At 37.8% G+C, this 17,885-nt stretch overlaps 1 protein-coding gene across 1 annotated transcript in view; it reads left to right on the top strand.

Moving 5' to 3' along the window:
• Positions 1-2,109: 2,109 nt before the first annotated feature.
• The window catches only part of LOC117291254 (oxysterols receptor LXR-alpha-like), a 33,692-nt gene continuing 17,916 nt past the window's right edge, over positions 2,110-17,885 (top strand). Inside the window, exon 1 of the mRNA XM_033772876.1 lies at positions 2,110-2,805. Coding sequence (XP_033628767.1) covers positions 2,775-2,805 — 31 coding nt within the window. The 5' untranslated portion in view covers positions 2,110-2,774. The remainder of the gene's footprint in view (positions 2,806-17,885) is intronic.

The raw sequence follows: 17,885 nt of genomic DNA, 5'->3' as shown, positions 1-17,885 counted from the left end.
CCACTAGAAGTGACACACATGTAGTGTTGTAATACAAATAGGAATGTGTCACTTGCACTGTCACTTGCAAATTATCCGTTCAGCTTCCTTTTTTCCCCACGAACAGACCCATACCTTTCTCACCTTTTTGTTGATTAATTTAGGATATAAAAGAGTAAAAAACAGTAGTTTTTATCAAATTTATATCCTTTATAACTCTTCCTAGAGAAATTCATTAACCCAGAATCATAAAAGCAACCCAATTAGACGACAAACAAATAATAAAAAATAAAACAAATTCCTGCGCTCCTAATAAAGTTAGTGATTCTGTTTGTTCCATCTCATTATGACTTGTATTTTCGATCCATTTTCTGAGCATGTTTGGTCTAAAAAATAAAATAGAATAAAAATAAATAAAAATACACCACTAAATAACCATTTGTCCTTGCTTTGAAGAATTTTATTTTGTTGTGCTGAAATTGTATACCCAATCATAAATACTTGAGCACTTCTAAAATTATAACAGCTCCGTCAAAAGATGAGTAGCAGATGACTACAATGTATGATAGTGTTTGTTTAAAGCAATCGCAAAACATCGTTAAACAGTATTGTCCAAAGGCCCACACTTCGTGTATCACAGCTTATACATGTATATAAAAGAAGAAAAAACTGTGAAAAATTACATGTATGTAGGCTCAATAGATCATCGGAGTCGGGAGAAAAACAACGGGAAAACCCACCCTTGTTTCCGCACGTTTCGCCATTTCATGACAAGTGTTTAAAATAAATCCGTTATTCTCGATATCGAGAATGGATAATTGTTTTAATGCTTTCTCAAAAAGTAAAGCATTTCATGGAATAATATTTCAAGGGAAGTCTTTCACCATTACCTTCTGTAAACCCTGTAAGTTACTTGTAAATCTGTGAACTTTTACTATTTGTTCTGTTCAGAAAGTGTCCAATGGCTTTAAGACGCGAACATTTTATGCAGTTGTTGTTTTTAAAAAGCTGGACTGGGTCCGAAGAATTTACAAATACTATTTCTAATTTTGTAATTTGTTTTTTAAAATAATGATGAGATGAAACGCCCTCTGTGTGCTTAGACTAGAGTAAAAACTTTTTTGGGAAAATTGAGATATCTATCCATAATCAAGTAAACAATTATTGTTCTGTTTTTATCAAACTGTGATCTAGCTTCGCTGTTGGTCTGCAGGAGTTTGTCGGACACTTATTGTACAAGAGAACAAAATTTAACCTAGTATTGAGATTTTGTTTTGGGGTTTTCATAGCCACTGTGCATTTTTAGGTTAGAAAGAGGGTACTCTGTCAATAACCATTCAAATAAAGATGTTATTACCCAAGTATGTGCCAAAAGATGGCTGTTTTTTTTAATTACTGTATCTGGGTCAACGAGATGATTTTTTTTGCCCACTCGTTTTGATGATTTTCTGGCCTGTCCTGTCGTTCCCCCCCCCCCCCTGAGGTAACCAAGCTCATATTACCCTAGCCCACCATCACTGTGTACCTGACCCACTGTTGTTTTGCCAACCAATCCCGGGCAACTCGACACCTCCCCTGCGGGTAGAATGGTATGACCTTTTGAATTCATGAAAGTGAGTGAGAGCCCAGCATGAAATCGGTGGATCCTATGTCAATTAAATCTCAGGTTATAATATTGATAATATCGATCATAGAGTGATCAATGTCGCGTTGTTTTGCTTGGGATGGGGGAACAACTCCATCAGCCCCTCCCCCTTTTTTCTTCCACCGGACTGGAAATAACCATCTTAGGTTTTTTATGGAACCGAATAGCCAAATGAAACGGCCGTTTGATATCGCATGGATGAAAACTATCGATTTAGAAATTGTTATTTTAGACGTTACCAATGCTGTCCAACACATTGATGAAATCATCGCCTTTGTGCTTCAGTCGTCGTGAACTTGCCCAGCACAATGGGCTGGCCCCACCATAAAGGAATAAATTAACCTTGTTAACTTTTCCACTCCCCGAAGTTCGTCGTGAGTTGAGACAGCCTCTCGCATCCCCGGACGGTAAATGGATCGGCCCATAACTGAACTTTTTTTTTCAAAGGTAGTTTTGCTCAGAGGGGTTTTCGCTCGTTGTGTTGTTGGTAGTCCCAAGCCATGTGTGGCAATCAGCACTTTTTCTTGGGAGTGAAGGCAGGCATGTAATGTATCCAATGTATTGAACATGTGTGCGTGCATGTGTGCGTTACCAGTGTACTCACCTGAAACATGCCGAGTTCAAATCTGCTCAGTAGTGGCCAGTCGGAAATAACTTTAGAATGAACGGGTAGGCTTCAAACTATTGTGTGAACTGCTACCTGAACCAAAGAGAGATCTTATCAGTTTGGAGTCGACGACAGAGAAAAATGTAAGAGACGAAACCCTCTCGTCTTGTTTGCAGCCCTTCATTTCTCACCCAGGGGAAGGTAGAGAACATCCAGTGAATTTGAGACGGTCTATCATTCTGAAATGGAACACTCGTACTTTTGTAGATGCTAGCCCACCAGCCTATCTGAGTCCCTTTTGGGTGGTTCCTGACAACTAGTTTCCAAGCGTCTGGCCACCCACCTCAGAATCACACGGAGGGAAAAAACTCACCTCGGGCCAGAGCTGCCCTCCTTGTCCTTTTGTAGAGGGAACAACCCTACTGTACCTTGGCACCCTGTTTCTCCGGGCGAGACCAGGTCCAACCGACCAGGACCGATAGTTCTAAGAGACCCCATAGTTACAGCTCCTCGACTTACCATACCCCTACAGCTGACTTCAAGATGGGACAGCAGGCTAACTCCAGAATTACAGGTAATGTAGATTTGAGTTCTGCCTGCGTATCGTAGATATCCGCACTAATGCCGTGGAAGCCATCCCGAGGATTACACACTATGCGCATGGTTGCGATGTGCTAAGAAGTGACGTTTTGATAATCACATTTTAAAGGATGTGATTTGGAGGTGATAAGGAAAGATATGGGGAAAGCTGTTTGGTGAAAGCCGTCTGTTTCTTTAGCCTGTGTTGGTTTGTGGTTATTTGCTTTGGTGAAGTAGTGAGTCTAAATTGGTGTCAACTTCAGATCATTTTCCTAAAAAGAGATTGGCATAATTTGTATCTGAAACAAGAGTTTTTATTATTTTAAACGCTTTTTTATTTAGAATAAGCTCTACATAGAAGTCAGGATTTGGGATGAAACTTTAATTGTGCCCTAAACAAATTAAGTGCTTTTTTGCTTCTGACATCAAATACTAACATTAAAAAATCAATTTTTTTATTATTTTTTTAATGTTTTTTTTCATACTTAATAATATATTCAATGAAATAACCACAGATTAATGAAAATTCTTCATTTACAAAAACAAATAAATCATTAACTAGAAATGTTTGTGACTTCTACACATTTGCGCACAAAAAAACCTGACTATCATTTTCAAACTTTAAGCCAAAATTCCAAACAGGCCAGGACATTGAGTGTTTGATAGTTTTCTGTGACAAATTTGAAATTTCCAGACTTTTATTTAACACATGCCCTCATGGCTTATACAATTTGTTAAAGAATGAATGAAAGAAATCCCTTTTTACAAAAGGTTAACATTTAGAAATTATGTCTACAAATCTGACAAGCCAACAAATTAGCTCGGGTTTGTCAGAATTGTAGGCATGGATAATCTTTAGTCTGATTTCCAAATTTGATTTTGCCTTTGGGTAGAACTGTGATTAAAAAGTCTGAAAAGTCTATTAAAGCCCACACACTATGCGTACATGTAGGTCAGCCCTTATACTCAATGAAATGTTCCTACTTTTTTTCCCCAAGGACAAAATCTTATGCGTGGATTTGTGACAAGACTAATGATTCAGGTTTGCTCAAAACAATTTACGTAGCAAACATTTTTGTTAATTTTTTTTATATTTTTTTATTTAAGAGTGATAACCAACAATAACTGGATGATTCGTCAGTCAGACCAGAGAACAAATTTTAATCAGAACTTCAGTTTTGATGGTTATTCCCGAAAATAATGCGAGATTCCCATAGAAACTGTCAGTCCCAAGATTTTTTCTTCAGGCATTCTTGAAAGTGGTTGAGTTGCCATCACAGAGATTCAAGATCTTCCCATATATATTTGGTATGCTATAGAAAGTATAAAATAAGTCTGTAAACCTCGAAAATGTAATATCCTGCAATTTCAGAGGGCTTAATCTTCATCACATAAAGACAGAACTGTGCTACAACTTTGTAGGATTTTGTCATTAATTTTTTCTTCCATCTCACCAATGTAGTTGAAAATTAAAACATTGGTCTTTGCAATGACTTTGAGTTTTTAATCTTGGCCCAATTTCATAGAGCTGCTGAAGCAGAAAATATTAATACTATGTTTGTATTAAAACAAATTTCAGCTAAGCAAAAATGAGTAGTATACCAGACAAACAGAACATACTTGTACGTGATATGACTTGGTGTTTTGGCTGGTAACCTAAATCTGGTAATCTTGTGTTTTTTGTGCTTAACTACTTTTTTTAAAGTGTGCCTTTTTGTTATTTGGTTTTCATTCAATTGAATTAACATGAGATTAGTTTGCATTGTAAGTGTAAAGTTGGTTGAACTTCATATTCTGTGATTTTGACAAGAGAAACCTTATCTACACAGACTCTCAGTCAACTCGATAATGTAATGATATTAAATGCAATTTCCACACACTTAACTATCAATATTAAATATGAACATAAAAAAAGAAGACAATTTTTGTTTCATTCTTCAAGATTTGAGCCACTACACAAACAGCTCAACAAAGTCTCGTAAATTTTGTTCATGATAACGGAAGAAAGAACAATCGTTTGTGAAAGACCTTTCTTCCGTCACCATTTTCCAAATGTAGTTACGCAGCTTCCTATGTTAACAAAACAAAAACCCAATTACTTTCCATTCTGCAAATCTATTGAATTTTTTGTTATCACAATTACCGCCTCGCCCTATCAAATTCCTGTATCAATTTAAATTAAAAATTCAATAAAAAACACCTACATGTACTGTGTTTCCAAATGCATCTAACATTTGTAGCAGCCGTAAGGTTTCTTTTCCCCCCCTTCTCTCAACCACAATGGTAAATCGTCAAATTGTCTCAACAGTAAGGGGCTAGGAATTTACTACCCTTTCCTTTCACAATTGGCCTAGTTCAGACAGAGGTCATGTCATCTCGTGCCTCCATTGAGACTTGTAAATCTAAGACTTCCACACAGGGCCTGTATGTATTTTAATACCCAGGGTCTGGTCTCAGAGCTCTGTGGGTTATTGGTAAACTGCTTTGAATCTTAACGACGAGGAGATTTTTTTTTTTTTTTTTTTTGAAAAGCAGCTAGACTTTGTGGTCTGCTTCATCATCATTGAATCTATGGAGAAATACTTTTCTTCTGATATGTATTGAGTAACATGAACTTTCTGCTAGAAATGTTCACTGCAGGATCCAACACTCTTCATTATAAAAAAAGTGCAGATTACGGGAATTTTTATTTGGACAGAGCTGTAAAAAATATATTACTCAAAAGAATCAATTAAACACCAGTGTTTAACCTGCTCTTTGCAAACTTGAATACAATTAAGTTCAGCCCTATTTTTTGTAAATTTTCTCTCTGGCGTACATATAGCTGTGGAATATATATTGCCTTTCACCAAGTTTTTTTCTTCTTCATATAACTATTTTTTCTTATACTTCTTCTCATCTCCCCCCCCCCCCCCTACTATACTGGAAAATTCAATCTGTGTGATTGGTGTGGTTGTATCACAGAGTAATTTAACCTCGCAGCTACCCACCCTAGCTTTACTATTAACATTGTACCTCAATCCTTTTCACTTCCTTCAATACCTGCCTATATGGACCTACGTCAAAACTGACCCAACGGCGACCCCACGCCTTGTGTAGAATTTGACCCCTGACCCCTGTGGTGATATGCAAATGAGTGTGCTGGATGTTGTTGGCGGGTTGCCCGAGGGGAAAGTCTAGATGTGCTCCTGACACCGCTTTTTTTTATTTTGTATAATTCTCTCTCTCTCTTTTTCTTCTATAACTTGTCTTCACCGTGGGTGTTTGTGTAGGGGTCCTGAATCTGGCTTGTGTGTTAGTAGGTTAGGTTTTTCTTGCTGAATGGCTAGCCGGAGCTTTGTGATAAAAGCAATGGACAGCCATGGAAATAAAAAAGAGCTTAGAAACCAACCGTGTAAAAGATTTCCTCTGGGTATATGCGTGTATTTATGCAAAAATTCTGGCAAATTCAGAACGACAGGCTGTTTAATCTGTTGGATAAACCCCTTTGTCAACCCAATCTTTTTTTTTTTTTTTACCCCAGAAAAAAAAACGGGCTCAAAGAAATAAATTACTAAGTTTAAATTTTGCAATACCAGTGCTTTATTTCTTGCATTTAAACTTTGAAAAATATTTTAACATCAAGCGCATCTGAATATTGGACAACTTTTGTGGTCTGAATAACAGAGGATATTATGTTTCTTTCATTAAAGCCATTATACATTTTCAGTACAGAAAAAAAAAGAAAAAAAAGTTCACAGATTTACAAATAATTTACAGGGTTTACAGAAGGTAATGGTGATATATTGTTCCATGAAATGCTTTACTTTTTGAGAAAACATTAAAACAATATAAATTCTCGATAGCGAGAAATACGGATTTATTTTAAACACATGTCATGACACGCCGAAACGTGCGGAAACAAGAGTGGGTTTTCCCGTTATTTTCTCCCGACTCCGATGAACGATTGAGCCTAAATTTTCACAGGTTTGTTAATTTTATATATAAGTTGTGATACACGAAGTGTGGGCCTTTGGACAATACTGTTTACCGAAAGTGTCCAATGGCTTTAAGGAAATTTCATCTGTTTCTCTTAATAAGTTTTAAATATTTAATGTTAACTATTGCGTCTTGGCCAACATTTCATAATGTTATCAGCACCCATATTCCTCCCCCAGCAAGGTTACAATCCCATCTACATCGTAATTGCAAAAACCAAGATTTGTTCACAGGCTGGTGTTTGTTTGGTAACAACTCTGAAATTTATTTGCAAGAAAAACTTACTCTGCAAGATTTCAAGAAGTACAGCAGGTTTGGATAGTATAATGCATTTTGAGAAACTGTTCTTGTCAAAAGTACAGTGCTCATAGAAAAAGATTTCTTTTCCCAACAAATTTGAGTCTGAGAACCAATACTGAAAGTAGCGTTTGTCAGATTGTGTATTCCAATCGCAGAAAATTCTTCCTGCGTGAACATAAACGCTCCAGATTGTTGGCAATATCTCAAAAACGCTACCTCCTCTTGATAGGAAATTTTCACAGGTTACTTCAATGGTATATATCTACTGATTGGCACAAACAGTGAGTTACAATTAACAAACCGTATGCAATCCCTTTAAAGACCTGCTTGAACGAAAATGTCAAGTCGTGAACTTTGCTGAATTCCACTTAAAATGTTTTCGATGTATAAGGAAATCGCGTCATATGATTATGAATAAATTTTAATTGTGTAAAAAAAACAATCATTTGGTATGCCCTTATCCACAGTGTTTCTGCGAGATTTGCGAAAAGCCCTGTTACGTAATCACTCTCAAAACGTCATAAGTAGATAAAGCCGCTTTGTTGCAGTGTGGATGTATAACAAAGCAAACTCCCACAAATGTCGTCAGTGGCATTGTCCTTTGACGCCCGCTCTCAACGGCAGAAGTGTTTTTAGTTTTTCAAAAAACCTTTAAGTAGGGGCCTGATTTTTTAATCGATAATTACGAAAAGTTCAGAAGTGTACACATATCAAAATTACATTAAAATGGTGAACAAGTGCATTATAAACAAGTAAAAATACCATTTCTGTTGAAAACATTCCGCTCAGGTAGCTGTTTAAGAACGTTTTTCCTTTGGCTGTATGCTGACTTATTTTTCTTCTTCCTTTTTGAAAATATATATGTATGTTTTGACTTCATGTGCGTTATATGAATCTATGTTCCCCCCACGGCAAGGCAAGCAATGTCTTTCTCACATTAACATTGATTTATGTACACACACATACATGCATTCTCTCATTACAAGTCATTGTTTGTAGTATCCACCCACACGTTATGTTGAATTTAGGTAAAGGTACTCCTAGTTTGTCCGGTCCGCCTTCAGAATACCCCGAGGGTGCTCCGTTCAGTATTATTACGCACAGCTCCCCCGCCAGCTTGCCATCTGATTTTTTTGGGTGAGGGATGTTTTTGTCGGTGAGGTTACGAGCACTAGGAGGTGGAAAGGGAATTACAAGTTCTGACAACCGGCATCCGTTGCCAAAGATGAGAAGTTGCAGAACTCTCTGTTAACGAAGAGTGGGAAAAAAATCCATTGAAAATAATCTCAGAAATTTAATTGAAAATGTCACGTATTTTGACACATCCAAGGGCGAGAAATTCTTCTTTGGAAGTTCTTTTGAAGCACTATTGTTGTTTTGCTTTTTATTTTGGTCATTTCATTTTTCTATATTTTAATTGGATTTTCCAACAAGATTCATATTACTTTGGAAACATTTCTCCTGGATAGATTTTTCAACCTGTATAAGAAATTGGTCATAAATTTTGCGCATTTAAGTCTGGTCGCCTTGAATTCTACAAAGATTTATATGTTTTGCTACATTGAAATATTTCTTGTAACCGAAATTAGTTTGCAGTGTCAAAGTGTCAAAAAAATCTGTTAATCTCTGCCTCTACATATTTTTTTGTAAATTTATGACTTGCTTGAACATGACTTATTACCGATCAGTGGTATTTATTGCCAAAGTTGAAACCTTGGCCCAATTTGCTGCTTAAGCACAAATAGTAGCTACGCACAATAAAATCATGCTTACCAGAATACGGTTGCCAGTCAAAAACGCATTCCACAAGTACAATTTGTGGCTGGAGCAAAATTTTAAAGCAGCACTTTGAAATTGGGCCTTGCCCTCTACTTCGAACCGGGCCAACGAACAGACGTCCATTGTCCCCATTCAAGTAATGTATCTTAATGAAATGTGAGGCAAAGCCTTGTCTGGCTTAGTCAGTCAAAGGAAACCCCCCCCCCCCCTCCACCAGAGAGGGAGGGAGAGAGAAGGGGGAAAAAACAGAGTCATAGGTATGGCTTTGAGCAATAAGGATTTAGCAAATAATGAACAAAAAAAATCATCGCCGACTCAGGGAGGACACAAATTGCACAGCAATTAGTTTGCCACAAGTCATTATATGAATCTTAAGACTCTGTGTGGCGAGGAAACATCATTGTTAATTTCTTTTGACGAAGCATCACGAGGGGGGAATTATAGACAGGGATGTGAGAGAGAACCAGGAGTGTTAGCGGGGAGTGGGAGGGACAAGACTCGATTGACTGTCTTGCAGTGGTTTGTCCGTAAAGGCAGGGTATACCTTTTGGTAATTTCGCCAACAATTAATAGCCGTACAAACTTACTTGGTAGAGAAGCACTACAAATAATGTATATCATTTTGACAAAAGATTATATTCAAAGGAATATGGTTTTAGAGAGAGGGATTCAAAATCCTTTCAATCTGAGAATTGTTCTGGGAGGAGTGTTTCCCAGATTGTGTTTTCCAATCACGGATTATTCTTCCTGGGTGGACGTTACTCCATTTTAGGTGTCTTTTAAAAACATTGTGCCGTTTCTTTAGTTCGTAATCATGGCTACCGCGTCCATACGTCTGGACGTCACTCTATTTTAGTAGTCTTTTAAAAACATTATGCCGTTTCTTTAGTTCATCATCATGGCTACCGCGTCAATACGTCTGGATTTGTCAAATAACGTTTGTTATACTTTTGTTCTCTTATAACGTTTCTTCTGTTTGTTTTAAAATTGTAACATGCAGACTAAATTGTGCTGGTATAAATATGTGTATAATCCATGTGTTGAAAACAGTCTACTTAGAGTTCTAAGAGCCACTGATGTACTGTCAAATAGGCATATGCATCAGAACAATGCAGTCTACATCAACACTTAAAACAGTCGATCGGTTAGTCTTCTGACTAGGCTAGGCATAAGTAATTTAGGAAGGGCCCCAAACTTATCATCAACAACAACATCAAAACACTGTACAATTTGACCTCAATATAAATCCAAGATGGCCGCTTTAAATAAAATCTATAATTTGTTACCTTTGGCTTTATGCTCCAAATCAACTCATCATACCACAGAGCACCCTTGCTCTGTGGTGTCACAGAGCACCCTTGCTCTGTGGTGTCACAGAGCACCCTTGCTCTGTGGTGTCACAGAGCACCCTTGCTCTGTGGTGTGTTGCCCTTTGCTATACGCTCATACAATGACATCTCGGATTGAATAGATGCAAACAAAACTAACAACAGCTTTTAGCTTTTAAGCTTAAGTTTTCTTTTTTGAAGCTTTGTTCGGGTTACAATTTTTGTATGAATGGTGGTAGTTACTGCTTTTAACAATTTTCGGGTAGTATTTTGACTAGCAACGCTCTTTGCTATAAATGGACCTGCACATTGAATGGGTTTTATTCCATTAGTAGTACTGAGTGACTTGACTGGAATTATATCCTATTTGTTCAGAAGAAGGGCCTACAATTATTAGACTTTAAAAAAAAAAATCTGACTGTAACGATGGCTGAGGTGTAAATTAACCCAAGTGTGGAGCCATTTTCCAGTCAACCGTTTGCTTGCGCCTCAGCCAGGCTCCTATTATTTGGGTGTGTATAGGGGGAAAGTGAACAGTTGTGTTTGCTGACCTGGCCCGGCTGCGCGCTCCAGAAAACCCTCTGTCATTTTGTTATTTTTGAAAACATGGCTTGTCATAGAACGAAGGAACGCTCTGAAAGAGGCAGTTTTTTTTATTCCACTAAGTGGAGATAGTGCACTGGTGTACATGCAATGTACTTACCACCAATGCCATTGTGTCTAAACCCCTGTGCATGCCCAGCACACAAAACATTTTGTAATGTTATTTTAGAGGAGATTTTAAGGGGTTTTGGATGTATAGCGAGAAATTTGTGGGGAACTGAAGCTCAATTTCAAAGCTGGAGCAGAAAATCCTGCTATACATGTACATGAGTGTATTTGCAGAGCATGAACTAAATGAAACCGAATTCTAGCGATATTCAGTGCACAAGGTGGTTAACTCCATTATCTTTACAAATGCAACCTCAACAGACAAGCAGTTTTGTTCCTCTTTTGGGGGGGGGGGGGTGGGGTGGGGGGGGCGGGGGATGGTTTCTGTGCCGTAGAAATTTTAAAAACACTTAATAAAATTTTCATGTCCAAAGCAGATTCCTCTTAAAGAAGTCACAGATGCAAAAATTATTGGGAAATAAACAGAAAATATTGTTTAATATACCTTAGATTGTGTGACAGAATCAATTGGCCCTTTCAAGCATTGGCGTTTCACAACGTTAGGAGTTTTCAAAGGTTGCATTAACCACACACATATATTGCCTTTGTAAGGTTCCAGTGCACCTCAAAGTTTCAGTCACTGGTATGCTTTTTTATCTGAATGTTAGATCTGGGTCAAGCTATCTTATGTCATCTTCATTTGGGTAAAAACATGAGCTGAAATTACTGAAACACTGTCAAAGGTTAGTTTGTTGACAAATTTCCTTTGAAGAATTGCAGATGGATGTATTTCCACTTCACTGCTTATGTTTCACTTAGTCTTGTTCATGTTTGTTGTGTTGTAATTCTAGAAAGACTCTACCAGGGTCAAATGTCAGGCCAGGTACTATTTTTTGAAAACATGTCTGTTCACTTTGAACAGTTATTGCTGATTTCCCACTTACAACACATAGGACCTCACGATGATATGCACTTTATAAGAATTTTTGTTTTATCATTATACTTGGGCATTGCATGCTAATGTTCTTATTTCCTTCAGCCGATTTCAGACCTCAGTTTGAATAAAACAACAACAACTCTGATGTCGGAGAACAAATCCAATCCAAACCACACATAAACCCTAGCCTTGAACTTACCGATGGCAGACAATCTCAGGGGGCTGCTGTATTCAGCACTGATTCCCCTGTAAATAACCAGTAATGCCTGGTTTCATCATGTCCCAATAGATGTATATATCTGCCTTGTTTCCAAACAGGCTGCATACCCTGAGAGATTTACATCAAATTGTTCCCACAGTGTTTCATCATTGGTCCATTAAAACATATCCAAAGACTAAAAATAACTGTGCAAATGTCTCGGACAGAAACAAATTTTTTCAAATGCTGACCTTGAGTCTGGAAAAAAACCTTTCAATTCTGTTGAGTAAAGAAGTGTTCTTAATACTCCGAAAGACAGAGTTAAATCTCCCTTGTAATAATTACTTGTTTAAAAAAAACAAAAAACTCTGGTCCAGTAAAAATGTTGGCTTGCAGCCTAGACAAGTTTTCTGCCAATTTTGAGCCATAGAATGACATTTTCATGTATTGAGAAATTCACATTCCTACTAGTTTCCTACTGTCTCTCATTTGGAGAGTCAAAACATAACACAAATATATTGGCTTCCAAAATTGTTGAAATAGTAGAGGCAGTTTGTCACAAAGGTGCATTCCATTGTAAAGGATCACTAGGCAAAAGATGCTTCTTACGAGGGCTTGGTTTACGCACTCTTAAATCTATCATCTGAATTTACTTTCAATGGATCTTCATTCACAAATCTGGATTTTTATCTCATGAATATTCATGAAGGCGTAGATGTGTGACAAAAAGCCGGTAGTCGAGTCGCAGGTTGCGTGTACTTTAGGAAACAGTCAATGGCGTTAGGATGTACTCTTTGTCTGAACTTTCAAGGCTATTCTTCATTAGGGACACAATACTACAGTTTATGGAATAATTTATCACTTTTCTCTATTACAAGGACCGACTAGCCAATTGTGCTTTTGGATAGGGGAAAAAAAATCTTTCTTTTTTAGAGTGATTTTTTTTAATGAGATTGGTGTGTTTGTACTTTTTTGGATGGCACGCTCTAGGTAATTGTACTAATAAATTGTGGTTTTATAAAATAAAATAAAAACCAAGGTCAAGAGATGAGTAAACTGTTACAGTGTCATTGGTTTATTTTTTGTGTTGGTGTACACAATTGATGAATCCCATATACCATTTTCCCCTCCTTCCTTTTTGTGTGTGGAAAGAACAGGCAATTTGTCAGTGCTAATTGTAAACTTAATCATTCATCTAATAATCATTCATGATCATGCCAATCTGTTGTCTGGTCGACTCCCAAAGCAAAGGAACATTTCAGAATAGTGTTTGGTCGGCAGAAACGGAGCTTTTGGGGCATAAGAACTGGTACTTTTTACAGAAACACCTTACTTTGAAGTGAAATGTTTCTCAAAATAAATCATACCATCAAAAGCTGCTCTATAGCTAGGCTTTGAACCAATACTTTTGGGGCATTAATTTTTAAAGGAACACGTTGCCTTGGATCGGACGAGTTGGTCTATAAAAAGCGTTTGAAACCGTTTGTTATGAAATGCATATGGTTAGAAAGAGGTTTTAAAAGTAGAATACAATGATCCACACAAATATGCCTCGAAATTGTGTGGTTTTTATTTTACATCGTCGACAAACACGGTCGGCCATTTATGGGAGTCAAATTTTTGACTCCCATAAATGGCCGACCGTGTTAGTTCGCAAAGTAAAACGAAAACCACGCAACTTCGAGGCAAATTTGTGTAGATCATTGTATTCTACTTTTACAACATCTTTCTAACCATATGCATTTTATAAAAACGGTTACAATCGCTTTTCAAAGACCAACTTGACCGATCCAAGGCAACGTGTTCCTTTAGGAGTGATTACCAAACAAATAACTTCCCTTAAATTGAAGTGTAAATGGACACTTGGTCTCAGCTAGTCATCAAAGTTAGTATTGATCCAAAACTTTATGGAGCCTAAAGACCAAAGTATAGTATTTACAAACTCCCAAAATAGCACTAAACAGTTTATTTGGCACATGTACACAGGGTTTTTACAACTCACATCGACATACAGACAAACATGGCTATTCAGTCTAAACATATTCACATCTCACAAAAGGTACATTTTGAGAAACAATCACACCATACTTAAACAAAAGAAACATAGGCAGTCTTAGGCAACTGCACAACTCTAAATTACCAAAGCCAGCATTTCTTTACTGACCAAACAAACATGGCTTATCAGCCAAAATGTGTTCACATCTTACACATTTTGAAAAACGATCACCCCATACTTTGAACAAAAAAACATGAGTAGACAGGTTTGGAGGTCTTAGCAACTGCACAATTCTAAATTGAGGGTACCACAGCCAGCATTTCTGTACTGACCTGTATAATCACTGCCCACGGCTACCAATCCACAACCCGAAATTGAAGCCCCTTTGGCTGCTCTTACACAGACATTTTTTTTTGTATGTGGGCCGTCCGTTTGAGAAGTGCTGTGAACTCCGTGATAGTCTGTACCTGCTGCCAGATATCTGTGGCTAGCTAGCGCTTGGTGGTCTGTCCACGGACCCTTGGTGTGAAACTGTCAAGGTTAAGACAGGAACCAGGAGTGTTTTTGTCTTATTTTTTTCCTCCACCAAAATTGGAAGTGCTTTTTTTTGGTTTGGTTTTTAATTAGTGAGTACTGTATGAAATTTTGCATTTTGGTTGTACAGTAAACAAAATATCTGCATGGTGTACTGTAGTTTCGAAACTAGCTACTGCACTGAATTTGTTGTCTTTTTTCCCTTCTTGTTCTTCACAGTCTGTTACTTCTTCGAAAGATTATAATGAGATTTATTTCACAAACCAACAAAACATTTTAAGAAGTGATTACAAAAAAAGATTATCCTTTTGAATTTATAAAGTCCAAGAATCAACCAAAGCTCTGCAAAATGTCACAGGATTAGTCTTCTTGCAAATCAGGAAAATTGTTCGGCAGATTTTAGAAGAATAACAGCCTCAATCTCCCCTTCTTAGCCGCATTTTCAACTGTCACTTTCAGGATGTGTACCATTTCAACGATTATTGAAAAGAATACCCGCTATAGATTCTTTGCTCCTTTCTAGCGTCAACCACAAATCCAGTCCTACACTTTCTGGGTCGTGTCCTACTTTCACAATATTCCGAGATCCACTACCCTAGTTTTTTAATTCCTTCCCCTTTTTTCCCCAAATCAATCCCAGCGCTGTCCAGTCTCTTGTACGTCTCCTGAGCATCAATCGTCGCAGCTACCGTTGTTCAGAGGGCAAAGCGCTGGTTCACATAATTCTGTTGCTTTGGAAGCCCACCATATATCACCATTTTGACCCAGTTGCTTAGATTTCAGCTGATGAAGTAGTTGTAGTCGTCTTGTACCATTAAAGGATGGACGCTAAGGGACCCCAGAGTGAAATCCCCAGTGTCCCCAACCAGAAGGTCTCCTTGTAAAGAGAAATTTGGGTCAATGAGAAACTTGAAAAAGTACACTTGCTGGGGATAAGTACATCTTGTGACGTTAGTTACCTTTTGCCAGATTGAGACGTACCTTACCCCCCCCCCCCCCCCCTCTACACACGCTGCATTGAAACTCCCCTTAATGGTATTCAGCTAATGTACTATTTGGAACGTAAACATCCTCACACTTCATCACTCATACTTTAATCCCCCTGCTTACGAAAAACCTCGACCGAAATAATTACAGTTTTATTTGAGTTTTTCGCCGTGCTCAGTGAGTGTTCTCCTGCATTGACACATTGCTCTGACGGGCATAGGTTTGTCAGATTCACATCATTACCTTAATAGTCTGGGTTTGACAAGAAATACGACAAGGGTTTTTAGTCAGGCCTGTTTAGACAGCGAAACAACAGAACCGTGCCACGAAACAAACAGTGCAAAGCCAAAAAACTATACAAGGCAAATAACCCTAGAGCATGAGTGAACTTGTACGTACCAGTCATGCTGAAAGTTTATAAGATGTCTGTTAAAAAAAAAATTTTTTTTTAACTAAAAAAACACGGAGATGAAAAGTACAGGTGACTCCTCTGCCATAACCACCTACAAGAATTGGTTGGTCAAGCAAGATTTGGCACGGTTCATGTACCAATGATGGAGGTGTATGTGGGAGTCGTGTAGATTGTACATTGCACTTCAACATGCCCTGGAAATAGTACAGTTACAATGGAGAGTCATGTTGAAGAATGTAGTCATGTCTTTCTGACGGGCGGGATAATGATCTGTAATTCTATGCCCCGCCCCCTCTTCTTTCCCCCACCCCCTCTTCTATCACTTCCTACTCCACGTTCTCTGATGTTCTTAGCCGTTCCCTTGGCAACAATGATGTTATGATTACCCCTTCATAGTTTGACTTAAAGGCACTGGACACCTTTGGTAATTGTCAGAGACCAGTCTTCTCACTTGGTGTATCTCAACATACATGTACATGAATGCATAAAATAACAACCCTGTAAAAATTTGGGCTCAATTGGTCGTCGAAGCTGCAAGAGAATAATGGAAGAAAAAACACCCCTGCTTGCACAAGTTGTGTGGTTTCAGATGCTTGATTTTAAGACCTCATCAGCTGAGGTCTCGAAATCAATTCAAATATTTCAGTGAGAAATTACTTCTTTCTCAAAACCTATGCCACTTCAGGGGGAGCCGTTTCTCACAATGTTTTATACTATCAACAGCTTCCCATTGCCCATTACCAAGTAAGGTTTTATAAGTTTGAGTAATTACCATTAGTGTCCAGTGCCTTAAAGACAGTGGACACTATTGGTAATTGTCAAAGACCAGTCTTCTCACTTTGTGTATCTCAACATATGCAGAAAATAACAAACCTGTGAAAATTTGAGCTCAATTGGTCGCCGAAGTTGCGAGTTAACTATGAAAGAAAAATCACCCTTGTCAGACGGTGTTGTGTGCTTTCAGATGCTTGATTTCGAGACCTCAAATTCTAAATCTGAGGTCTCGAAATCAAATTCGTGGAAATTACTTCTTTCTCGAAAACTATGTCACTTCAGAGGGAGCCGTTTCTCACAATGTTTTATTCTATCAACCTCTCCCCATTACCTGTTACCAAGTGAGGTTTTATGCTAATAATTATTTTGAGTAATTACCAATAGTGTCCAGTGCCTTTAAGGTTGTTTCTCGAAAACAAAACTACAGGAATGAAATGAATCATTTGTTGTCAGTCAACATCGCCTGATTGTGTTACTGCGAAAGAAATTGGATAATGATTTTTTTCTAGGTGAACGAATCCATCTATTTTCACGCACTTTAGGTTGTCAAGATAAGTGACACCTGTTTTGGTGGAGGCACTCAATTAAGTCTGTCAGTCGAATTCATCAAATTTTTTACCTGGTAAAATAGAATTGAGCATCCAGTGGACTATTGGTGGCGCTATAACAAATACCATGATGTGACTCTTGTCAACTCCTGATGACAGTTTTAAACATCACATGAATTGTCCCGCCTCTTCTAGATTTTGAAGAAAAACAAGACTATAGGAGAAACATTTTTTATTATTTTGAGGCCTATTATTATTAAGTTATGTGTATTACTTAGGGCTGTCTCCCTGCCCGCCTCCCAGATAATTAATACCCCCTATTATCCTCAATGAGACATTCCCATTCCAAAAAGAACAATTGGAGTGGTCCACATGCAAAAAGGGGGGTAGCTTCAACTTTTTTTTATTGACACACATTTAAAAAAAACTTCTTGCTTCTTATATCAGAAATGAAGGGTAAAATTTGTTGATGTTGTCATCAAGAATAATGGATTTTATTGATGAGCAAGGTAACTCTTTTTGTCAGGTTGTTGTCTTTATCACCACGGAGGGGGAGGATATTGTGGTGTCCCCCCTTCCCCCCCTCTTCAGAATGTCCATGGTACAAAAACCCTGTAAAGAGAAACCCGGTGTAACCCTAAAAGGCTACAAG

The sequence above is a fragment of the Asterias rubens genome, chromosome 6, assembly GCF_902459465.1.
Source record: "Asterias rubens chromosome 6, eAstRub1.3, whole genome shotgun sequence".
In the NCBI taxonomy this organism is placed as follows: Eukaryota; Metazoa; Echinodermata; class Asteroidea; order Forcipulatida; family Asteriidae; genus Asterias; species Asterias rubens.
Note: the sequence above shows the minus strand (reverse complement) of the source record. Positions and strands in the feature narration are given on the sequence as shown.